The sequence below is a fragment of the Martes martes genome, assembly GCF_963455335.1.
Source record: "Martes martes genome assembly, chromosome: 5".
Lineage (NCBI taxonomy): Eukaryota > Metazoa > Chordata > Mammalia > Carnivora > Mustelidae > Martes > Martes martes.
Window position 1 is genome coordinate 152,422,834 of NC_137892.1, and position 24,804 is coordinate 152,447,637.

The 24,804-nt window shown below is 48.4% G+C and overlaps 1 protein-coding gene across 1 annotated transcript in view; it reads left to right on the forward strand.

Moving 5' to 3' along the window:
* The window catches only part of MYO10 (myosin X), a 91,817-nt gene that overhangs the window by 58,922 nt on the left and 8,091 nt on the right, over nt 1–24,804 (forward strand). Inside the window, exons 14-27 of the mRNA XM_080804086.1 lie at nt 527–633; nt 1,407–1,640; nt 2,024–2,069; nt 3,014–3,880; nt 4,653–4,776; nt 9,189–9,432; nt 12,717–12,812; nt 15,773–15,866; nt 16,559–16,614; nt 18,332–18,474; nt 18,962–19,156; nt 20,614–20,771; nt 23,502–23,625; nt 24,123–24,420. Coding sequence (XP_080660212.1) covers nt 527–633; nt 1,407–1,640; nt 2,024–2,069; nt 3,014–3,880; nt 4,653–4,776; nt 9,189–9,432; nt 12,717–12,812; nt 15,773–15,866; nt 16,559–16,614; nt 18,332–18,474; nt 18,962–19,156; nt 20,614–20,771; nt 23,502–23,625; nt 24,123–24,420 — 2,786 coding nt within the window. The remainder of the gene's footprint in view (nt 1–526; nt 634–1,406; nt 1,641–2,023; nt 2,070–3,013; nt 3,881–4,652; nt 4,777–9,188; nt 9,433–12,716; nt 12,813–15,772; nt 15,867–16,558; nt 16,615–18,331; nt 18,475–18,961; nt 19,157–20,613; nt 20,772–23,501; nt 23,626–24,122; nt 24,421–24,804) is intronic.

Genomic DNA, 24,804 nt, shown 5'->3' on the forward strand with positions numbered 1-24,804 from the left:
CGTGCAGAGAGAGTTTCCATGCGCTATTAAAGTAACATTTTGCAAAGTTCTTGGATTTTTTTCCTCCTCCCTCCCTTTCGTTCTTTCCTTTCATAACATAGGGCATCTCTCTGTTTCTTGTGACTTATACTTTATGTGGGACTGGTGCTGGTCCGTAAACTATTTGTCCCACTTAAGTGACGGTAAACTTAGATGGCAACTTGATGGTCCTCTGTGCCTGTTGGATCTAATAACCAAAAAAAAAAAAAAAAAGGTGGGGGGACTTGTATTTTCTATATCTTTGCTTTTTCTTTCTAGCAGTATATTTTTACTGTATTTTTCGAATATCTTAGGACATGACAGATGGAAAGTTTAAAAAACAAAGCAGCCCTCCCCCACCGGGAGCTCGAGAACCACTAATGGTGACTGTGTTTGGAGCACATTTGGGGAGAGAGAAGCGCGGCCTCCAGGAGCTGTCTCTGACTCAGAGAACCTCCTGTTACCAGCCACGTTCTCGGCTTCTGATGCCTCCCTTTCCCCCGGCCAGGTCTTCCTTCGAGAGTCCCTGGAGCAAAAACTGGAGAAGCAGCGGGAGGAGGAAGTTACGAGGGCGGCCATGGTGATCCGGGCCCACATCTTGGGCTACTTGGCACGGTAAGAAGCACACCGAGGGGAGACCTCCATCAGACCCGGATGGAGGTCAGGACCAGGCTGTCGAGAGTCTCAGGGCGGTGCTCCTGACTAGCGGTGCCAGATGCCCAGTGGGCTTGACCCGGGCGGAACGTAGGCGAGGGGCCTCCTGATGTCTCCATGAGAGCAGTGACGGGAGGGGACAGGGCAGAGATACTTAAGTTGTTGACCCAGTTCCTCTGTGTCACGTATTGAAGCCGGGCAGCCTGGCCGTTGACTTGGCTGTTGGCCCGTCGGGTCCACAGAGGGCCCCCCCTCTCCCGCGTTTGCCCAGCGAGGCGGCTTCTCACCTTGTGCGCTGGAGCTCTGTCGGTCTCTGTGGACCCGCTTGCTGCGAGAAATCACTCCATTTTCTGTGAAGTACAGGACCGTCGTGCTGTGGCCTTTCTTTCTCCCGTCTCATGAGGACGGGAGACTGCAGCAGATCTTTTTTGGTGCTGTTTACAGTCCAGCCCCTCCCAGCACTCTTCCAAGTCAGCCTTAAGGGTTATGGGCTTACTTAGTTTCAGCCAAGATAATGATAAGGTTCTTGCTTTAGTTTTGTGTGTTCTTGTGCTTTTGTTTTCCTTCCGTTTTGTTTTGTCCAAAGGGGCCTCCTGTCCGCTCCCGTCGCTATAATGAGACGTTTAAAACTTGGCCCTTTTCTTTGTGTTGTAGCACTAATGGAAACTCATTGAAGAGCTCAGAGCCTCATTCCCTCAAAAGCTCTCCTGTTCTGCTTTTGTTTTCATTTTCAGAAAGCAATACAGAAAGGTCCTGGACTGCGTGGTGGTCATACAGAAGAACTACAGAGCGTTCCTTCTGAGGAGGAGATTTTTGCACCTGAAGAAAGCCGCCGTGGTTTTCCAGAAGCGACTCCGAGGTCAGATTGCTCGGCGAATTTACAGACAGCTGCTGGCGGAGAAACGGGAGGAGGAAGAAAAGAGGAAGCGGGAGGAAGAGGAGCAGAGGAAACGGGAGGAGGAGGAGAGGTACACTAGCTTTCCTGCTCGGATGAGGCAGAAGGACACCTTGTGAGTTACAAGGTCAATTTCCATTCTTGCAGTAAGAATTCCCAGTGGATGCTGCAGAACCTGCATTACCTCTTGGTGGCTTGGACATAAAATTCCTTGGATATAAAATTCCGAGTTCTGTGCATTTTAATTCATGCACAGAATGCATAATTGACCAGAAGTAGAGGGGCCATCCTTTAACCTTGTTGTGTTTAGCAAAGTTTTCTTTAAAAAGGTAGCTCTCTCCCGGCAACGTGCTTCTGGGGATTTATGTGTGCATGCGTGCCTGTGTGTTTGTGTGTGTGTGTGTGTGTTTCATTGCTTTTGGTTATTTTCACCTTCTTTTTCCTCTATGTTTTTAGAGAAAGAGAGAGGGCACGAAGAGAGGCTGAGCTCCGCGCCCAACAGGTAAAGGATGCCCTTGAGCCCGTGCCATCTCGTTTTCCCCTTCCCTTCCCACTTCAAACACCCGGGTGGAAGGATTCAAAAGGAAAACAAAGTATAAAGGTACAAGAAGAAAGATTTTAAAGGCGATGTCGCTGATGCAGCCCGTTACCACTGAGTAAAACTTTGTGAATGTATAAGGTTTAAATGTGAACCGGGACAGCAGCATCTCTGTAAACCCGTGTGACCGCTGTGTTAGTTCGCCTGCCCTAACATAGTACCACTCAGCCTACGGGGATTAAACAAAAAAGTGTTGTTTCGGGATTCTGGAGGCTAGACCCCCAGGGTGAAGGTGTCAGCTGATTCGCTTTTTTTCCAGGCCTCTCTCCTTAGCTTGCACGTGGCCACCTTCTCACTGTGTCCTCCCGTGGCCTTGCCTTGGTGCGCATGCTTCCCTGGTGTTTCTGTGTGTGTCCCGATCTCCTCCATCTGCCAGGACTCTGGGCAGATGGGGTTACAGCCCACCTCATGGTCTTACTCTAACTTAATCCCTTCTTTAAGAACTCTGTCTCCAGGGGCGCCTGGGTGGCTCAGTGGGTTAAAGCCGCTGCCTTCGGCTCAGGTCATGATCCCAGCGTCCTGGGATCGAGCCCGGCATCGGGCTATCTGCTCAGCAGGGAGTCTGCTTCTCTCTTTCTCTCTGCCTGTCTCTCTGCCTTCTTGTGATTTCTGTCAAATAGATAAAGAAATAATCTTTAAAAAAAAAAAAAAAAAAAAAAAAGCTCTGTCTGCAAATAACACATTCTGTGTTCCCGGAGACCGGGGCTTCAATATCGGTTCGGAGGACGGGGCACACAGTTCAGCCCATAGAGAGCCCATCTCCGCGCAGTTCTTCATTGCAAAGCAGCAGCGATGCTCGTCCTGGTGCTGGCGACCCTTGCTGACCCCTCCCTTCCTCTCCTGCCCAGGAGGAAGCCACCAGGAAGCAGCGAGAGCTGGAAGCCTTGCAGAAGAGTCAGAGGGAAGCGGAGCTGCGCCGGGACCTGGAGAAGCAGAAGGAAAACAAGCAGGTGGAGGAGATCCTCCGCCTGGAGAAGGAGATCGAGGACCTGCAGCGCATGAAGGAGCGGCAGGAGCTGTCCCTGACCGAGGCGTCGCTGCAGAAGCTGCAGCAGCTGCGGGACGAGGAGCTCAGGAGGCTGGAGGACGAGGCGTGCCGGGCGGCGCAGGAGTTCCTGGAGTCGCTCAACTTCGACGAGATCGACGAGTGCGTCCGCAACATCGAGCGCTCGCTGTCGGTGGGCAGCGAGGTGTCGGCCGAGCTCGGGGAGCCGGCGGAGGGCGCGGGCGCCGAGAAGCCCAGCTTCAACTTCAGCCAGCCCTACCCGGAGGAGGAGGTGGACGAGGGCTTCGAGGCCGACGACGACGCCTTCAAGGATTCGCCCAACCCCAGCGAGCACGGCCACTCGGACCAGCGAACGAGCGGCATCCGCACGAGCGACGAGTCGTCGGAGGAGGACCCCTACATGAACGACACGGTGGTGCCCACGAGCCCCAGCGCGGACAGCACGGTGCTCCTGGCCCCGTCGGAGCGCGGCTCGTCCCCCGGGGAGCCCACCTACTGCGTGCCCCAGAGCGGCGGCGGCCTCCCCTCCCCGGACGGCGACTACGACTACGACCAGGACGACTATGAGGACGGCGCCATCACCTCGGGCAGCAGCGTGACCTTCTCCAACTCCTACGGCAGCCAGTGGTCCCCGGACTACCGCTGCTCCGTGGGGACCTACAACAGCTCCGGGGCGTACCGCTTCAGCTCCGAAGGGGCGCAGTCCTCGGTGAGTGCGGGGGGAGCGGGGGGGTGGGGGGGACGGACCTTGTCTGTGATCCGTGCCCCGGGGCAGCCGAGATTTCAGAGTTGCGTCTTGAAGAGGATCCTAAACCCCTTTTCTGGCCAAAAGCAATCGCGTTAGTAAATGGAGCCTTGATGTGCACAAAGAGCCCAGAATCGCCTAAGAAAATGGGCACTGTAAATGGAAACTCAAGCTGTGTCTGTCATAGCTTCCCAGCAGGTGGGGAATTAAGGCCTTCCCTAAATTAGAACTAGAAGGGCCAAGGGCACACCGGAGAAGGAGAACCAGCATTCCGGAGGCCTCACAGTCCACTCCCCAGCGTGTTCTACCTGTGTCTGTACTCCTTGATGCCTTACCACACGCTCTCTGCGGCCCATGGGTTTATTTATAGTTGACTTTTATTTTTCCCATTGGCTGTGCATTAAATATCCCCCTGATTTTCTGAGACTTGAAGGTATTTTTATCATAGTGATTTAAAGGGAATTAACTCTTGTATGGTTGATTAAACTTCTACCCTTGAACAGCCGTGTTTTTAGCACAGCCTTTGGATAAATAAGTGTGTCTCACGGGGTATCCATTCCATGGATCATTTGACCTTACGGGTCAGTATTTTGTAATTCTTGTCCACCCTGTGTTGTGAATGGTATGAATTCTCGTGTTGCTTCTGTCAGATTTATTTTTTTCAATTTGACAGAAGCTGGGCATTTTTTTTGCTTTTCCTGTTTGGCTCACGGTTGACTCTCTCCTTCTTGTCCAGTTTGAAGACAGCGAAGAGGACTTTGATTCTAGGTTTGATACAGACGATGAACTTTCTTACCGGAGGGACTCCGTGTATAGCTGTGTCACCCTGCCTTATTTCCACAGCTTTCTCTACATGAAAGGTAGGACCCGTGTCCCCAGGGCCCCGGCGGGGGGAGGTAGAGTGATGGACCACTGAGGTTTGGTGTTCACCGAGGCTGATTGAGGGAGACTGGGAAGGACCCTCCCCATGGCTCACCTGCTGTTAGTTCCTCTGAGGTGAATGAGGGACGCCATGGGTGAGGAGATCATACCAGGAAGAACGCTGCTCAGGCTCTCACAGCGTTAGGACAGAGGGCGTAGCCACTGTCACTGTCTTCAGGCCCTGTGGTCCTCTCTGGCCACCCTGTCTCATTTCTGTGCTCTCCTCCTTCTTCCTACGCCTCCTCCGCCCCTCCCCCAAGCACACTTTTCCCTTCCTTTCTCTCTGTCACACACATGCTTCTGCTACAGTCGGTGTAGCCTGTAATGGTGGTAAGCCGCACCGTTCCCTCCCACAGGAGCGGTAGAGAACCTAGAAGGGTTTCCTCTACAGGGGAGAAAAGTAAAGATCTGAGACAGGGGTGCGCCTTGCCTTGGCTGCTTATGACACCGGCTGTCTACCCCGCACTTCCCGACAAGGATTTGGGTTGTGTATTTCGACAGCTGTTAAACTTCGACTGTCTTTTATTGACCCTTAATATTTAAGAGCTTCAAAGCATGCTCCTTTGAGAAAGGAACTTAATTAAGACCTTGTGGTCCTGCCTCATTTGTGTCCTCGATTCTGACTTCTATTTTATTTTTTAAGGTTTTTTATTTGGCTGGGTGGGGGTGGGGGGGAGCAGAGCGAGAGAATCTGAAGCAGGCTCCACGCTCAGCGCGGAGCCTGATGCGGGGCTCAGTCTCACGACCCCGGGATCATGACCTGAGCCCAAATCAAGAGTCGGACACTTTAACCGACTGAGCCTCCCAGGCACCCCTCAACTCTGACTTCTAAATCGGTGACAAGGACCATGAAAAGCCACTGTTGTCACCAGGTGTTGGTAGGAGTTTCCCATGGATCTCTGAAAGAAGGGTCTGTCTGGTTTCTCCCACGGCTCCAGGCTACATGAGGGAGCGGGTCCAGATCTGGGGGACGGGCAGGGATAACCAGAACCATCGTCCTGCTGGTGACGCCCTCCACTCTGCCACTCCTGCCTTCCCTTCCCTTCCCATTGCTCTGTCGGCTGGTTTGTCTTCCTGACTCTCCCTCGCTTTCTTTTCCGCTGCCATCTCTCCTCACTGGCTTTGCCTTTCCTTCTGTTTCCCTCCATGAAGAAGTTTTCATTCTGTGTTCCCTTTCCCCGTGTCTTCCGTCCCTGGCCTTTGCTTCTCTCTCCTGCTGGCTTGTTCATCTTTTCTCATTGCACTTGTCCTCCCTAATTGTTTTCCTCTTCTTCTTCGCTTACATTTTTCTCTTCATTTTCATTTGATTTCTTTCTTTCTTCTTTCTTTTTTTTTTTCCTTTTCTGGCTGCTGCCCCAGCGCCTACCCCCTATGTTCAACATCAGGCTAGCTACAAGTAGCCGGTCACAGGTTTGTCAAAGGTTTGCTGTTCTCAACCCCAGATCCCCAAGGTGCTCAGAGAAACCCCGCCAGGTTTCAGGGGGGATCTTCCTATTACCTGAAGTCATTGGTTGGTGGAAGTTCTTATAGGAGTGCTGGAATGAGAAAGATTGAAAAATCCGAACAGAGTAATCAAGGGTTCACTAGACTACTCAATAAAAGCAAAAACTTAGCCACAAATCGGAACTTAACCTAAGAACCATCCAAACAGAGCATTTTAAAATTTTTGTCATGCATGTCTCAGAATAAATATAAGCTTCTTTTTTTTTTTTTTTAAGATTTTATTTATTTATTTGACAGACAGAGATCACAAGTAGGCAGAGAGGCAGGCAGAGAGAGAGAGAGAGAGGAGGAAGCAGGCTCCCTGTGGAGCAGAGAGCCCGATGTGGGGCTGGATCCCAGGACCCTGGGATCATGACCTGAGCCGAAGGCAGAGGCTTTAACCCACTGAGCCACCCAGGCACCCCTAAACTTTTTATTAGTAGTATTTCCCCGACCCCTAACTTAATTCTAGTTTCCTAAGTTAGCTTTAGAAGTCCCTATAAGTCACTCTGATAATGGCATTGATTTATTACATAATTGTCTGATTAAAACAAATAAGATTAGAAAAAAATATATATTCAAAACATTAAAATCTTAAGATTGAAGCATGCAGAGCCCAAGGAGGTAAACAAGTGAGTTTTTGGCAAACTCCTCTGAATGAAACAAGTGGTTGTATGAATGTATCACCTTCTAATCTTTGAGACATCATCATTTAATCTTTAATAAAGTATTTATAAAGTTGTGACCAAACATGTCAGAAAAACCAATAATAAAATATAACCACCAGATTATATTTTATGAGCATAAATGCATTTTCAGCAGCCTAATAGTCTCCTTAAAAGTTTTGCAGTTAGGAAATTAATAGCTTTGATCAAATTATCTAAATGATGATGTATCAAGAAAGCACCCAGAACTGGAGACGGATAGCTGGGGGTGAGTCCCATTCTTAACCTAAGAGCAACAGAGTGAAAAATCTCCAGGTGATTATGGCGATGATGGGTGTAATCTATATCTTCAAAACAACCGTGAATAACCTCGATCATTTAAAACCGTGTTTTTAATTAACATAGAACTAACATGCAGTGTTATCTTAGTTTCAAGTGTACGACATCATGACTTAGTACTTGCGCACGGCGCTCGGTGCCCACCACCAGAAGCCTCCTACGATGGCATTAACCTTTATTACCTGAGACAGTAAGATCATAGAATGACTTTGTACTGCAGTTTCCTTTGGGCTTGTTTTGAGAAACCCAGATTAATACGGGTAGCCCTTGGCAAGTTTGTAGTTTGTTAGGAAACCTCCCTGGAGTGTGGCATGGTCCCGGACTTTTCAGCCAAGAGAGCAAACAGTGCTTTATTTAGGTTTAAGAAGGGGAATGGGGGGATGGTGTCGAGGTGGGGCGGGGACAGTGTCTGGGTGGCTCAGTCAGTTAGATGTCTGCCTTCGGGTCAGATCATGATCCCAGGTCCTAGGATCAAGCCCCCCAACCGGCTCCCTGCTCAGTGGGGAATCTGTTTTCTCCCTCGCCCTCTCCCCCTGCACTCTCTCTCCCTCCCAGAGAAAGAAAGGGCATCCGTGTGTCCAATGAAAGCAAGTGACTTTGCACGCCAGACCCCAAATAGTGTTGTCGTTGCCTCATTTGTTTCAGTGTGAGGTTTAGCTCACTGGTCACTGAAGGCATCATTGAAGAAATTAATCTGAGAAGGTCTGTTTTCAAGTTATCTCTAATCTGGAAAAGAGAGAGTTTTCTTTATTCTTTCTTTATTCTTTATTCTTTCAGGATCCATGTTCACCTGCCTTATTTTTAGGACTGGCTGATCAAAAAAAGTAACTCATCTCTTTATAATAAATTACTGAAGTAGATTCCTTGTGCTTTAGTGGATTCGTTAAGAGATTTTTTGATTGATGGTGGTTACAATGTCATCTTTGACCATCCTTGGGAAATCTAGAATCCTAAGATAAAGTTATCTGCCAGAAAAATGTTAGAAGGATTTTTAAAGATTTTATTTTGAAGTAATCTGTACTTGAAGTAATCTGTACTCCCATGTTGGGACGTATACACCCAACATGGGACGTATACACCCAACTCCAAGATCAGGAGTCACATGCTGTACTAACCGAGCCAGCCAGGTGCCCCCTTAGAAATAATTTTTATATTGTAAAAGATATATGTATATCCTTGCTTTCCTTCTCTTTCTAAAAAAGTTTTCTACTAAATAAATTACAGCTAATTCTCATTTTTAAGGCCCAGTCACAATTCAGTTGTTTCATGTTCTAAATATTACACTTTTGACATATAAACAATTTTCAGATGATACTTTCCTTTGGGAAAAAAATGTGTTTACCCAAAAAAGCTCTATTTTATCTTCCTATGGAAGTTTTAGGTCTTGTAACCTCCCCCACCCCCAAACCACCCATTAACCAAATAAGGAAGAAGGAATGTGTATAAACTTTGACACCGTTTTAAACTAATTTCTCCTCTCTGGGGCATTTGGAGATAAGCAGGATCCATTCCCTCCGAAATGGTTCACGCCCCGCGGCTCTCGACTCATCCCAGGGCTACAGTGTTGGCTCATGATTTGTGTTTCTGTCAGGGCTTGCCCAGGATTTCTCAGCTGAGTAGGAGCTACTTTGGAGATCAGGAAGGGACAGCATTGCTGCGTAATCGAACCAAGCCTGGGTGGCGTCTCCCCGCCACCCCCTGCACACAAGCCAACGGGCGCCGTGCTTTGTCGAGGGGTGTCTGGGGGCGGGGGCGGGGTGGGACAAAGTAAAGAGGACAGGCTGAACCTTAAGACCCTCGAGCGACAGGGTCCCGCAGCGTGACTGACTGTTCTCAAACCCTCCCTCCCTGATCTCGGGGCACAGGTGGCTTAATGAACTCCTGGAAGCGCCGCTGGTGCGTCCTCAAGGATGAGACCTTCCTGTGGTTCCGCTCCAAGCAGGAGGCCCTCAAGCAAGGCTGGCTGCACAAAAAAGGCGGCGGCTCCTCCACGCTGTCCCGGAGGAACTGGAAGAAGCGCTGGTTCGTCCTCCGCCAGTCCAAGCTCATGTATTTTGAAAACGACAGTGAGGACAAGCTCAAAGGCACCTTGGAAGTCCGGACGGCCAAGTATGTTGACGGACCCCGGAGGTGGCCCATTGGGTGGTGCTCTGGGGCTGCTCGGTCGTTCATCTCGACACCTCCAAAGCCACCTGGCCCGTGGTCTTTGAAGCAGTGGCTTTTCGTAGGTGTTGAGTGCATCCTAATCATTCACTCGAGCCGATCGAATTGTTAGGGGACCTGGGAAGGGACTTTGTGAACCATTCACTTCTCGAGGTTGCGTTCAGACCCGTGGCTCTCGGTAAGGTGCCCGCTGGTCCTGGTGGGGTACAATTGGTTGTATGCAGGGACCTTGCGAATCTTCAATAGTGGGTTAAGAACCTTTTTCTCCTTTTACTGGTCAGCACACCGCAGCAGATGGCTAAGGCAGAACCAGACTGCCCATCTGGAGGTGTTGGCTTTAGCTTTTGAGGTGTTACTGACATACAGCATGTGAGTTTCAGATGGACGGAGGAGTGACTCCACCTTTGTGTGCGTGGCAAGGTGATCACCGCAGGGAATCTAGTTAACATCCGGCCCCACAGATGGTTAACACATGTGTTTTCCGGTGATGAGAGCTTTTAAGATCTACTCTCAGCACCTTCCAAATCGGCGACACTGTATTCTTAACTAATTCTCTCATGCAGTGCACAATGGCCCTGGGACTTATTTTGTAACTGGAAGATTGTAACTTTTGACTACCTTCATTTTTTTTTAACTTTTTGAATACCCTACACCTTAGAGATGTTTTTTGAAAGGAATCCTTTATTTTTTACCCACGTGGGATATTCCAGCCATCGTTCCCAGCAATGAGAGGAACAGAACCGGGCTTTGAATCCAACACACCCCCTTTTTCTGCCACCCTTTTATAGAACCAAAGCACTGGACTATTGAGGACCTTTATTTGGATTAAACATTAAGGTTTGCAGGAAATTGTTGGACTTAGCGGCAGCTGAGTAACTTGATGCTATGCATTAAAGGTTTGGGCATAACCTGTGGCCATGACTCCACTCAAAACCAAGCAATCACCATATTTAGAAAATGGGTAGAATGAGCTTTGAGACAGATGAACTCCTGAAGTCAGGAGACCTGAAAATGGCATGTTGTTTCTAATCAGCATCGGCAACTGTAGAACATGATTTATTAGGAATTGTGGGAGGTTAAACAAGTAGAGTGTTCTAGGCGTTTAATTTTAAGGGCAAATAATGAAATCCGGACAGCAGAGGATTGGGCTTCTCCGGGCTGCCCCTCGGGTTTGCCAGGAGCCCTTGCTCCATCCAGCACGGGTGTGAGTGTGGGGGGCGGAGAGACTAAATCCCACAAGAAATCTGCATAACATGACACAGCTTCAGCCTCTCACCCCGTAGAAGGCTCACCCACAACTGCCAGGAAGCTTGTAGGAGGAGGGCAGAGAGGGAATTTCACTGGTGGAAATTAATATATGATCCTCGTGCACCTTGCTCTGTGCTGCTTAATATAAAGCCCTATTCTCCAGGTGCTTTGAGAACATTACAGTTTTAAGAAGACCTTAGCTCTGACTTGGCCATTTCTGTCTTGTTCTGCAGAGGGAGGGCAAGGAGTTCTAAGGGTTTTACCATATTAAGATTTCTTACTGACATTAATTAAAAGTATCTACTATATTTTGAAATGTTTTGTTACAGAAAATTTCAGTCCTATGCAGAAGTAGGTGGAAGAAAACAATGAAATTCATGTACTTATTTCGTGCTTTCAACTTGACCCCCCCCCCCCATGGGTGTTTCAACTCTAATCCCACCCACACTGCTCCCCCTACAGGCCATATTCTGTAAAGCAAGGTCCTGACATAAGAATTTTACCTCTAAATATTTTAGTATACACTTCGCACTTAAGACTCTTAATATATAATCACATTATGGTGACAGCATTTACAAAAATAACATGAACTTCTCAATCATCCAAACTCCAGTCATTGTTAAATTTCCCCAGTTGTCTTGTCAATGGAGGTGGTAGTGCTCTTGTTAAGGCTTATAATTTCTCATCCAGCAACAGATCTCCCGAATCTCTTGTAATTTATACAATATACAACCCCATCATTTTCTTCATGCACTCGCTGTCATTGAAGATGCCGCCGCATTTATCCTACAGAGTTCCCAGATTCTGTGCATCGTGACCCTGACAATATCACTCCCTCTCCAGGGGAGCCTTTTACAAGTGCAAGTCCCTGGGCCCCACCCCGGAGGAAACAGCCCCCACCCACCACCCCACTTCCAGCTAGATCACTGTCTCACCTCTCATTTTACACACAAGGTCGCCGAGTTCCAGAGAGGCAGAGTGGCCAGTCCAGGATAACATGGTGTGGACAGTTTCCCCGGAGTCCTGCTCAGGGAACACCATGACCCAAAGCTCGGCTGATTACTGCCCATCTGTCACCTCTTGCTTCCTGCTCAGAAAGGGTGTCCCGGACTGCTCTAGGAATTCTCAACATCTTGAGTTTTCAAAATATTTTATCTCATCTCAGTGATTCTAGCTCTAAGATATTTATTTTTTCTAACTAGTTAGACTGTTTAGTTGTGCAGATATAAAAGGTATATTGAAGTGTGAAGAGTTACACTGCTTTAGTTGGCAAAGCAAGCTGGCTTTTCCCCAAGACCCTTCATCAACCATTTGACCCTCTCTGGTTCCATGCCAACATCTGCTTGTGTTTTACCCTCATCTTATTAACCTGGGCCTCCGATTTTACACGTCTGGTGTTGTTTAGGGCATGTTGAGATGAGAGTAAGATGGTGTTGAGATCCAGAAACACCCAAACCCTGCTCTTCATCCCAGTGGGAATCATGTGTCCGTACGAGGTGGAGAATGTCACAGGTGTCAACCGAGGCCTTAAACTGTGGTGGGAGGCCACGAGGACCTGCGGAAGAGCTCGAGCCATGCTCGTCACCTTGTAGGGGTTCTGCCATTGTAGCGCAATGAGGAGCTGAGGGTGGGGGCCGGGTGGGAGGTGGGTGGGAGGTGGGTGGGAGGCGGCTGCCCCAAGCCTTCTAGAGCCCCAGCGGGGGGCGGGCACTGGGTGGGCGGAGTGAGGAGAGAGACTTCTCCCTCAAGTAGTCTGGAAACACCTATCCCAGCCAGAGCCTTCCTCTCTCTGAAAGCAGAGAGGAGCCCAGCCAGCCCCAGCCTGAGGCCACAGGGGTCTTCATCATTAAAAAAAAAAAAAAAAAGCAAGGCCAAAGTGGGTGTTTCCAACTCCGTCATCAGTTCCGTGAAGTGGCTTTTCCTGCTTACTCTTAAGGATTCTGTGGTCCTGATTCGTATTTGCTGCTGTTGCTGCTTTGCAGAGAGATCATCGATAACACCAGCAAAGAGAACGGGATCGACATCGTCATGGCCGATAGGACCTTCCACCTGATCGCCGAGTCCCCAGAAGACGCCAGGTGAGGCGCGGCGGTTGGCTGCCCGCAGACGACATCCTCTCTCCCGCCGTGGCCTGGCTGCCGCCCGACCGGCTCTGAAGAGACGGCACCTGATTGTCTAGTTGGGCTTTTCTGTTAGGACGGGTGAAGAACCGAGTCATGAGATGGACGTACTCGTCCCTGGGGAACCTGTCACCGGGCTCAGGTGTCCAAGAACCACACAAGGGCCAGGACTTCCAGCTTTGAATGCCCCTAGACAGACTCCTTGTTATCTTGGCTCAGGCTTTTGTTTCCCCAGCAGTGTATGTAAATCATGCAGCCACACAGAGCCAAAAAGCCCACCTTCTGGAAGCTTCTGAACATAGCTTGTGTTTGCTTCCCATAGAGTAGGCCATTTAATCCTCACGGCTGCCTTACAAGGTGAATAGCGTTGTTACCATTATTACCGTGACCTGCATTTTACAGAGTAGGAAACTCAGACGTGACAAAGGGGAGTATCATTGGTAAAGTCACAAAAGCTCAGTTTCACTGAACGGAGGCATTACGATTCTTACATTTCTTAAGGAGCTTAATTTTTTGACTGCGCTCAAAGGACAGTGGGGTCAGTGTCCATTGGCTGGATCGAGTGGTCTCACGTTCCTGGACCCCAGGGTCCCATCCTCGTGCTGGGGAGATGTGGAAAAACAGGAGAGCTGCTGTCTGCCCCCCGGCGTGATGGATCACACAGCCACACACTGGATGAGACAGAGCAAAGCATCTGTTTCTCCTGCTGCTTTAGGAGCCATAGGGCTGTGTCGGGAGGTATCTGTCCTCTCCTCTGAGCAAGGCCGGAGAGCATCTTTGGCCTCGATCCTTTATTTCTGACCTCTGAAGTCATTCAGATCTTGTAATGAATTCTCAGTGCCTTTCACAGCTACCCCTCTGCCCTTTGGATGTCTGAGTCCATAGAGCACCATGGGAGCAGCTTTAAGGGCAAAGAAAATAATTCTTCCCATGGGAACAAACTAAAACCATGCTTGGATCCATAAATTATGACGCAGACTGGAAAAACAAGCAAACCTGGAATTATGGCGCTGTCATTCCATCTGGGACTCCTAGAGACTGCCCGTGGTTGTTTGTGGTCTGTGGAATGCCCACGGCTTTCCAGCTGAATTACAGGCCCAGCGTTCCAGAGCCATCCTCTCTGGTTTAGGCCATAATGAACTTGCTAAATTTAACATTGGGGACTTTTTTTTTTTTTTTTTTTTTTCAAGTAGGCTCCACGCTAGGCCAGTGCGGGGTTTGAACTCCTGACCCTGAGATTAAGACCTGAGCTGATATCAAGTATTGGATGCTTAACCAACTGAGCCATCCAGGGGCCCCAACATTCGCAGGAGTTTAACTGAGAACTTCTTCCCTTGGCCAGTAAAACATATTTTTAAAAATTCCTTTTCAGATTGAGTTAAATCTGACTCAAGAGGAGAAATTTGTCAATTTAAGGGTGTCACCTGAATAGAGGGAAAGCCCAGCAAATTTTGTGTGCGTGTGCGTGTGTGTGTATGTGTGATCCCATGCGGCCTACGTCTTGAATGTGTGTTTTTCAATGTTGGATTTGGGAAACATTTTTGAGCTTCATAAAACAGTGACTTAAGTCTTGACTTTGAGTTAATCAGAATTGATGAAGCGAATTTATATTGAGATGTTTCCCTGTTTCCCTGGGACTCTGTATACACTGCGTATTTTCAAGCTCTTGGTCACATTTTTCTCCTTTAGGAATCACTGGAGACAGATTTTAGTGCTTTGCTATAGATACATGACTTGCGCTTCTATATAGGTACACATTTTTGGCTTAAGTATCCCATCATAGACACCAAGTACTTTATCCTGTGCCATACTTAGTAGGAGCATATCTATATGTCTTATATGTCTTATTAGCCCCTTTAGGAGAGGGCTGTCCCTAGCATCTCACATTTGGCACCTCCTACGTTTTGTAGTTGCTTGATCAATGTTGGATGGATGGACGGACGGACGGACGGACAGACACACACATGGATGTGTGGCTCTTTGTGGTCATTTTGCTCAAGCCTGTATTGTGTTCCTAGCTCCATCACGACTTTCGTTCAGCTTGACTTTTCTGGGGTTGATCTGTTTTCCTTTGTTGTCTGATTCCAATGAGGCTGCAAATGAGAAAACTCATTTGGGGTGAGAATAGAAGAGTTCTCCAGTCAAAATAGCATTCCACTTTCTACTTCAAGCAATCGTTTTCTCTTTGCAGCTCTCCTATGGTTTTATTCTTACTTAGGTAGAAATCCTATCAGGTGGTCAGAAACCCCATCCTGGAAGTGAGTAGGGAAGACTGACCTCAGTGGGCATCCTGAGATGGTACTCCGACATCATCGGGCTTCTTACCTTGGAATTTACTTTTTTTTTTTTTTTTAAGATTTTTTTATTTATTTGAGAGAAAGTGAAAACGAGGGAGATCACAGAGCTCTGGAGAGGGAGGAGACTCGCCACTGAGCAGAGCCAGATGTCGGACTCCATCTCAGGATCCTGGGGTCATGACCCCAGCCAGAGCCAGTCACTTAACCAGCTGGCCCATGGAGGGACCCCTATTTTTAAAGAAAGAAAAGGCACTTGAATATTCCCTAGGTTATAGATAATACCTTCAGTAAAGATCCTTGTTGTATAAGTGTTTGGGGTGGAACTGAGGATTTCATTATCCTCATTATTCAGTGTCCAGAGGTCTGGGGCAGCTGGAGGAGAGGGTCTCCCGTTGATCTGAAACCGCAGCAGCCACAGCTAAAGGCATTGCCTGTTTCTTCGACCTTTGCCCATTGGTAGCATGAAAACCACATTTACCCCGTGCGGAGTGTCGGCAGATTAAAAACGAAATTGCTAGAGGAAATGTCATTTTCGCAGAGAATGCGGAGACGGGCATCGGTCACCGCGGTGCCCATCCAGCAGCTAGCCCCTCCTTGACAGTCTCTCTGTCCTTCCCACAGCCAGTGGTTCAGTGTGCTGAGTCAGGTCCACGCATCCACCGACCAGGAGATCCGGGAGATGCACGACGAGCAGGCGAACCCGCAAAACGCCGTGGTGCGTGGGCGTCGTGGGGCGGAGGGAGATGCCCCAGGGAGGCGAGGGGCCTGGGAACTCCTGGACAATTAAAGGAATGTTTTAAAAATCATGCAGAAAAACAGAATTAGTAGAGGACGATCATAAGTAGTAATAGATTCCCGTCCTCCCACTTTAAACCATTAAAGGACCAAAAGGAAAATCCCGAGTTATATAAAATCCTGGAAGTACATCGTACCTCCCTTTGAAGGCCTTTGGGAATTCTGACTCGTGTTCTTCCAGTCTTCACTCTATCCTGGACGCATACAGAACCATACAGTTGTATTTTAGAAATCAAGTTTTCTTTTCTCCTAAGAACAACATAAGATCAAAGTCTCTTAGCGGGGTCTAAGTCTAAATTTAAGGATGGATCCTAGTGTAAGTCAGAAAATTTGTACTGTTGAGAGAAGTTTGAAATACTTTCCAAAGTATTATAAAAACAAAGATTAATTTATAATTTTTTTTTTTAATGAGAGAACTGTAGATTCTGCCCTGTCTAGAGGCGGTACTCACCACCAGAAGAGGGACCTTTCTTAGATAACTATTATTTTATGGTTAACGCAGAAAGGAGAAGTGTTTGTTTGCTTCTTTAGAGAGCCATAACCTAAAGGACATCATGGTCATGTGTGCTGTACTTATGTGATTCTGTTTCCCCTATTTTTGCTCCTTTCCAGGGCACTTTGGATGTGGGGCTGATTGATTCCGTGTGCGCCTCCGACAGCCCCGATCGGTAAGTTGGGTTGCAACTCTCAGCAGAAGGAATTAGTAATCTGCAGGCTCCCCCAGCCCTCTCTGCTTCTGGGCCACTGTCTTCTTTCCTGGGCCATGAAATGATTCAGGACTGTGTGTTGACACCTGCTCAGTCCCAGGCTGCTTTCCTTGTGGCCATTTTTACATCATCCAGAAGTCTTGTTCTCTGGGTGTCTTTGGGATGCTGGGGGAGACCACGGAAGCCCCATTTAAACACTCAGTTAAACACACACACACACACACACACACACGGAATATTCTTCATTTGGATACGGGGATTGACCCAGGATTCACAGAGGAAGAAAATGCCTGCTTAGCAAGACGATACCCCAGCATAGAGAAAGGTGTCTTCCCCTTTCTAAACTTAATAATGAACTCAAGTAGGATTTTGATTGCAGTTTATGTGTAGAGTATTAATAAATTAAAACCTCAAAGATTTTTCCTTGACATTTCCACCTTATCTGTGCCCTTAAGATGGCGTGTTTTGGTTTTATTTTCTGAAGACAAATCGTCTTTGTGGATGCCCCTGGGAGTCTGTACCATTGACCTTTGTACTTATCTATTTTTCTTTGCTGCTGTTTGAATCCTGAGTGGGAATCAAAATTGGCTTCTGCGTCCAGGAGCAAAGCTTTAGAAAGTGAACAGAAATATATTCCATTTGACAACAAAAATGGTGCCCACTGGGCAGCTTTCCCGGAGTCTCCATCTGCCCCTTGAGAGAGGCTCTTCTGAACCACAGACCCATTGTTGCTAGGATCGCCCTACACCATCCTACACCTGGCTCGGGGACCTTACCAAGTGTGTCCTGTCAGGAGCCCAGATTTTATTCTGATGGTCAAGTTCCCACCTTGTCTACATCTGTCTCCTTCTGAACCCCTTCACCCCAGCAGGCTGGGCACGTGAAGATCTGCGCGTAGAACTTTCCATTGCTGCGTAGGCCCTTCTCTCCATGAAGTTCCCTCCTTTCTCCCTTCCCAACTATAGAAAAATCTTTAATTTTTAAAGAGCTACTGTAAACATTTGAAAACTTGCAAGAAATTATTCAGTCACTAGCATAAGCGGTTAGATGCAGGAATTATTAGTAGGAGCAAGAGCCTCGGAGAGACGTGGGCCATTGCCAGACAAAGAGATGAGGGAGAGAGTAAATTTCCATTATTATGTTATCCCTGACTGAGAAATGAGGCTTTGTTCGATTGCTTTGAACACATGGATCCAGGTGGCTTTTTGTAGCCGGCATAATCGAGTGTGTAAGATGTCCTGTTTACACCTATTTACTGATCTTCTTTTATTACTGGTGTCTGACATTTCATTAACGACCCACAGAAATATCATCCAAGGCAATACCCAGGGGCAGAAAGGAATTTACTTTGGAGAAGCATCCAAAAAAAAAAAAATTTCCCCCACCGTCACCTTATTTAGCTTTCCCCGAACCAAGTGTCATCTGGAAAGTTTTGCATGAAGCAATCTTTCCCTTTCCCCGGGCCTTCAGAATGTGTGGCTCCAAGTTTAAAGGTTAATGAGGCACAAAATAAATCCTGCAGAAATGAGCAAGAGTTGCCTTAGCCTCAACTACAAACGGCGCTGCAGTTTCCGATCCCTGTGACTGTCCGCCAGGAAAAAGGCATTTGGTCTTGGTTCAAACAGGTGATGCTGCCGGTGGGGCTAAGTCTCTGCTTCCTTCCTGCCCTGTCGCTCAGACCCAACTCGTTTGTGATCATCACGGCCAACCGGGTGCTCCACTGTAACGCGGACACCCCAGAGGAGATGCACCACTGGATCACGCTGCTGCAGAGATCCAAGGGGGACACCAGAGTGGAGGGCCAGGAGTTCATCGTGAGAGGTGACTGCTACCGCCGCTCCGCTTGGTGGGGGGGCTCTGGCTCCCTTTGCCTAGGTACTGCCGCGTTTCCCACGGGAGCGACTTTTCTGAGGAATTTTGACTCTGAAGTTGCTTTAAAAAATCACGTAAGAGGGGCGCCTGTGTGGTTCAGTCATTAAGCATCTGCCTTCGGTTCAGACCATGATCCCAGGGTCCTGGGATCGAGCCCCGCATTGGGCTCCCTGCTTGGCAGGAAGCCCGCTTCTCCCTCTCCCACTCCCCCTGCTCGTGTTCCCTCTCTCCCTGTGTCTCTCTCTGTCAAATAAATTAAAAAAAAATCTTTATAAAGAAAATGATAAAAAAAAAATCACGTAAGTCATCATGGTCGTGACCCTTTTCACCCTGTAAGTAGAAATGGGACCCATCTGGAAGCATCCTGCAGGTGAGGACCCGGTACTGGGGGTTTCTCCTGATAGTTTTTAATTGACATTTTCATCTTTCTTTCCAGGGTGGTTGCACAAAGAAGTAAAAAACAGTCCGAAGATGTCTTCACTGAAACTCAAAAAACGGTGGTTTGTGCTCACCCACAATTCCTTGGATTACTACAAGAGCTCCGAGAAGAACGCTCTGAAGTTGGGCACGTTGGTCCTTAATAGCCTCTGCTCGGTGGTGCCTCCCGACGAGAAGATCTTCAAAGAGACAGGTAACGGAGCCACGTGCCCGCGGCGAGCTGGCTCCGCTCAGACCGAGGGAATGAGTTGATTGAGCTGCGGAAGCCAGCTGTGCTTAGCTCTATGGACACCTAGTATCGAAACCATAGTAAAGGGGCGCCTGGGTGGCTCAGTCATTAAGCGTCTGCCTTCAGCTCAGGCCATGATCCCAGTGTCCTGGGATCGAGTCCCACGCTGGGCTCCCTGCTCAGCGGGAAGCCTGCTTCTCCCTCTCCCACTCCCCCTGCTTGTGTTCCTCTCTCACTGTCTCTCTCTCTCTGTCAAGTGAATAAATAAAATCTTAAAAAAAAAAAAAAATCATAGTTAAGAGGTCCTGCTTACTTGAGTTACACAAATGTTCTTAGGACAATCGCACAAAAACAAAGATTCCCCCGCAGTGAGCTCTCTTTTCCTGTGCTGTGTTTTTCATCTTTTCCATTTCTGTGCCGTGAGACTCCTAATGCAGCCCAAGAAGGCTAAATCCTGACTGTCCCTGAGCTTATTAACCTCGTTGATTAAAAAGCAGTCATGTTAGCTTAGTTTTGTTCTCATCAGTATTATGAAAATTTTTCTAGATTGAGTTCTGTTGCTAGTTGTGATTTTGTGCTTTTTTAAGAATTTTAAAATTTATTTGAGAGAGAAAGAGAGCACATAAGCAGTGGGGAGGGACAGAGGGAGAGAGAGAAGCAGGTTTCCCGAGGAACAAGAGCCCAATGTGGGACTCGATCCCAGGACCCTGAGATCATGCCTGAGCTCAAGGCAGACGCTTAACCGACTGAACCACCCAGGCAGGCATCCTGATTTTTGTTTTTAATACAGTTCCTCTGTTCCAAAGGACCGCTTGTTTCTGAACACGCAGACGGCTTGCTTAGCAAAAGTGCTTTCTTCTCAAGGCAGAGTCTAAGGAAAGGAAACAAACAGGAAGGGATAAGGAGTGTCAGAGGGAGGGAAGCATTTTCACTTTGGTTCCAGAGCCTTGAAAGCAACTTAGTTTATGCCTGGTTTTTTTTTAGAGCAAACGTTACCATTTACTTACTTACTTACTTATTTATATTTTAACTTATTTGAGACAGAGAGTGAGTGCACAAGCAGGGCGAGTGGCAGGCAGAGGGAGAGGGAGAAGCGGGCTCCTCGCTGAGCAGGGAGCCTGACGTGGGGCTCGATCCCAGGACCTGAGCCCCCAAGGCAGACGCTTCACCCACTGAGCCGCCCAGGCGTTCTTGTTACCACCGATGTATTTAATCCTGGGTTTTATTGTTTTGTGTTTGTCTTCCCCTCCACCGTAAGCTCCTCCAGTCAGTCGGCGGATACATGGGTTGCCTGGCACACTTGGGAGCTCAAAGAGAGTGCTGCTGAATTGACTGCGGGGTTGCTGGGCGGTGGGGCCAGGGCCCTCCGTTGGGGGCGGGGGTGGGGGCGATGACGCCACTGCGCATGTGCTCCGCTGCAGGCTACTGGAACGTCACCGTGTACGGTCGCAAGCACTGCTACCGACTCTACACCAAGCTGCTCAACGAGGCCACCAGGTGGTCCAGCGCCATCCAGAATGTGACGGACACCAAGGCCCCGATCGACACGCCCACCCAGCAGCTGATCCAGGACATCAAGGTAAGGGGGACCGAGCTTACCGGGGTGGGTCACGGTCGCTCGCAGATACCCCCCCATCTCTTGGAACATCAAGATGTCGGTCAAGCTCCATTTTTATTCCATCATCAGAACTAACTTACGATTAATATTCTTTTGGAAGATCGTGGCTTTTAGAAATCTAAATGTGATCGCTTAAGTGAAATTTGACACTAAAAGTACTTTGTCTCCAGAGGGGTGGCAGGTGTGGCTGCCCAGGCAAACCCAGGTGCTGGGCTGTGCACACAGAGGGAGGATGGTCTGTGGTTTGGGGTGGAGGGTTCCCCATCTGAGGGACCCGGCGTGATCTGTGTGGGGATGACCTGCTGCCACAGGTCACCCTTCAGCCCCGGGGTAGGGACCTTCTAGGAGCAACACAGTAATTCTCTTACTGAGAGTTACTGGAGCACATGGGGGATTCACCAGCAGCCTGGATTGGTCTAGAAACCTTGGAACCTTTATTAAGCACCTCCAAACTCACGGGAAGCTTCCAAGTCTCTGGACCAACACTGACCTTGTTAAATTGTAATTTCCTTTTTATAAAGATGAACCGCTCAGGGAGGATATGCTGAACGAATAGTTACATGGTAGCCATGCACAGAGGTTGCCGCACTCATTTTTCAGGAATGGAAACAGACATGGAATATTCTGGCTGCGTTGGTCACACAGCTGGTCAGTCCTTGATGCAGAACCAGGTCAAGGGGATTGTTTTTACTGCTCTTCCTCTAAGTTATCCATCAGATAGATTCCTGATACCAAGGAAAGAGCTGGAACAGTGACAGAAAAGATTTGAGAATGATCACAAGACAGGTGTTTACCGATCTGCATCAAAGGAAATGAGCTCCTCAAATCCAGGAGGCAAGCTCAGTCTTCGCAGAGGTGGGAGTGGGTCTAATATGTCTGTAAGATATCTTTCCCCACTGAATTCAAGTCTGCCTCTACATTCTAAGGTAGTGTGTGTTCTGGGTGTTTGGAGCTAAATTCCACCAAGTCCGTTATCCTCCAAGACTCTGCAAATTCCATGAAACTCAGGATGCTAAGTGGTAGCAGTTTCATTTCTGGCATTTAAAAAAATTATTTCTGAAGCTTTTTTTTTTTTTTTGAGAAAGGAGTGAAAACTCATCAGCTGAACTTTCCCTTCAAAGCTATGTCTTATCTATTCTTATATCTCTAATTTGAAAGCTGTCATTAAAAAGAGTAATAGAATTTTCCAAATATGAAACAGCCCTCTTTAAAAAATTAGGTTGCCCTAATTAAGTCCATACAAAAGTTGTTGAAATAATTAAAGTTTTTTCCCCCTGGCTTTCAGTTGGGTGTTATTTAAAAAGTTTCATAGTGGAAATTACCACGATAGAATGATTCATTGCCTGTCCTCCAACTTTTCTGTTTATCTAACGTTCTAAAAGGAACTTTGCCTTTTTCGAATCCCAAATTAACATTTTAGGAACATAAGTACAGGATGAATTTCTACGAAGAGATCTCTTAAATTTCAGGAAAGAGAAGCCAGGCATGTTGAAGAACAGTCTGTCTAATAACGTATCAACATGTGTTATTTTCAGGTATAGAGAAAATACAGAAGATCAGTTAAAGAACAAAACAATGTATTCTTTTTTAAAAAAAAAAACATTTTATTTATTTATTTGACAGAGATCACAAGTAGGCAGAGAGGCAGGCAGAGAGAGAGGGGAAGCAGGCTCCCTGCTGAGCAGAGAGCCCGATGTGGGGCTCTATCCCAGGAAGCTGGGATCATGACCTGAGCTGAAGGCAGAGGCTTTAACCCACTGAGCCACCCAGGCGCCCCAAAACAATGTATTATTTAAGCGAATTGTAGATAAAAATGCATGGTTTGGCTAAGTGTCTGATGGCTAAAGAGCAAAAGAACTTCACTTTTTTGAAGTATGTATAATCTCTGGGGAAAATATTTTTAGTACTATGGGAAAATATATACACATAAAATAAAGAGAATGAGTTGTGTGTGAGAAAAATGCATATTTGTGATTTGTCTTCAAACGCAGATTGTGGGTATCTTCATGCTTGATATCTTTTTTTTTTAAAGATTTACTTGCGTGAGAGAGTGCCGGGGCAGAGGGAGTGGGAGAAGCAAACTCCCCACTGAATATGGAGCCATACTCTGGGGTCAGGCTCACAACCCTGAGATCATGACCTGAGCTGAAACCAAGAGGTGGATGCTTAACCGACTGAGCAATCCAGGCACCCTGAAACTATTACTATTTTTTTAAGTAGGCTCCATGCCCAGCATTGAACCCAACGTGAGGCTTGATCTCACGACCCCAAGATCGAGACCTGAGCTGAGATCAAGAGCAGGATGCTTAACCAACCACCTAGGTGCCCCCGTACTTGAAATTAGTAATGCTAGATTGTCTAGCGTCTCCTGGATGCTTTAGACTCTGGAAAACGTTTACATGTGGGAGAATACAGATTGCTGGGACACCTGGGTGGCTCAGTCGGTTAAGCTCCTACCCTCTTGATCTCAGCTCAGATCGTGGTCCTCAGGGCTGTGAGATTGAGCCCCAGTGTTGGCTCCTCTCTGGGCATGCAGTCAGCTTGAGAGTCTCTCCTTCCAACCCTCCCCACCTGCTCGTGCTCGCTCTAAAAAATATTTTAATTAAAAAAATATATAGAGAGGCTTTTGTTCTTGCACACACGTGTGTTTTGGGTAAGCTTGCTTGCTTTAACAGGTTCTCTATTTTCAAGGAGAACTGCCTGAACTCCGACGTGGTGGAGCAGATTTACAAGCGGAACCCCATCCTCCGCCACACGCACCACCCCCTGCACTCGCCGCTGCTGCCCCTGCCCTACGGAGACATCAACCTGAACCGTGAGTGCCCGGTCCCACCCGCGCTCTGCGGCCCGACACCGTTCTGTCCTCCCTGGTCGCTCCTTGGCTCTTTCCCATCAGCACGTGTTGTTTGCGGTGACGTAAGCATTGTGGAACTAAAAGAACAGTGGTCGAGGGGGTCAGGAAATGCCCGCCCTCCCTGCGAACTCAGAGTTGCCCGAATTTACTAGAGAACCAGATCCCCAAAGTCTTGCGTTACAAAGCGGGAACCTGTTTGGCAACAGGCCAACTTTCTAAGTGAGCGTTTTGTAGAGGGAAGGAATTCGGTTATAGAACAAAACGGCGTAACTTGCCCACCTCTGTGTTCTGACAGCCTTGTTCGCCTGATTCGAAGGTTCAGGGGTCATGGCGAGCACCGTGTCACGAAGCCGCTGTCTGTCCCCATCCCCTCCCCGTGCGCGCGCGTGGGTGCTGCTCAGATTCTAGCGCGTCCAGAACCCCCGTGTGAAGACTTGCGTGTGTTCTGCTTCTCCTAGTGCTCAAAGACAAAGGCTACACCACCCTTCAGGACGAAGCCATCAAGATCTTCAATTCCCTGCAGCAGCTGGAATCCATGTCTGACCCCATCCCCATCATCCAGGGCATCCTGCAGACGGGGCACGACCTGCGCCCCCTGCGGGACGAGCTCTACTGCCAGCTCATCAAGCAGACCACCAAAGTGCCCCACCCGGGCAGCGTGGGCAACCTGTGCAGCTGGCAGATCCTGACGTGTCTGAGCTGCACCTTCTTGCCCAGCCGGGGGATCCTCAAGTACCTCCGTTTCCATCTGAGGAGGTAGGCGACGGCCAAGCCTTGCGGTCGCGCGGGGGCCGAGCAGTGCGGTTGCGTGGGGGCCGCGCCAGGCTGTGGCTCGGAGGAGGACGCCTGGTGTGGTCCTGGGCTCGGGTCCCTCAAACAAGCCACACAAGGCTGCGGCAGGGACTGGGTCCCTTTCAGCGTGGTGTCCTAACGTCCGAGACGTGGAATCCATTTAATTACCGCCACCTGAGTAAATGGAGGGGGGGGAGGCCCGGGTACTGGGATCCGGATCAAACAGGTAGAGAGATTCTGACTCGGACTCTAATGAACCACGGAAAAACGGTTTAAGTCCCACAGTATGAGACAGGACTCTGGGCAGCGCGGCAGAGGTGAGCTGGCGGCAGAGCTGCTCCCCACCCA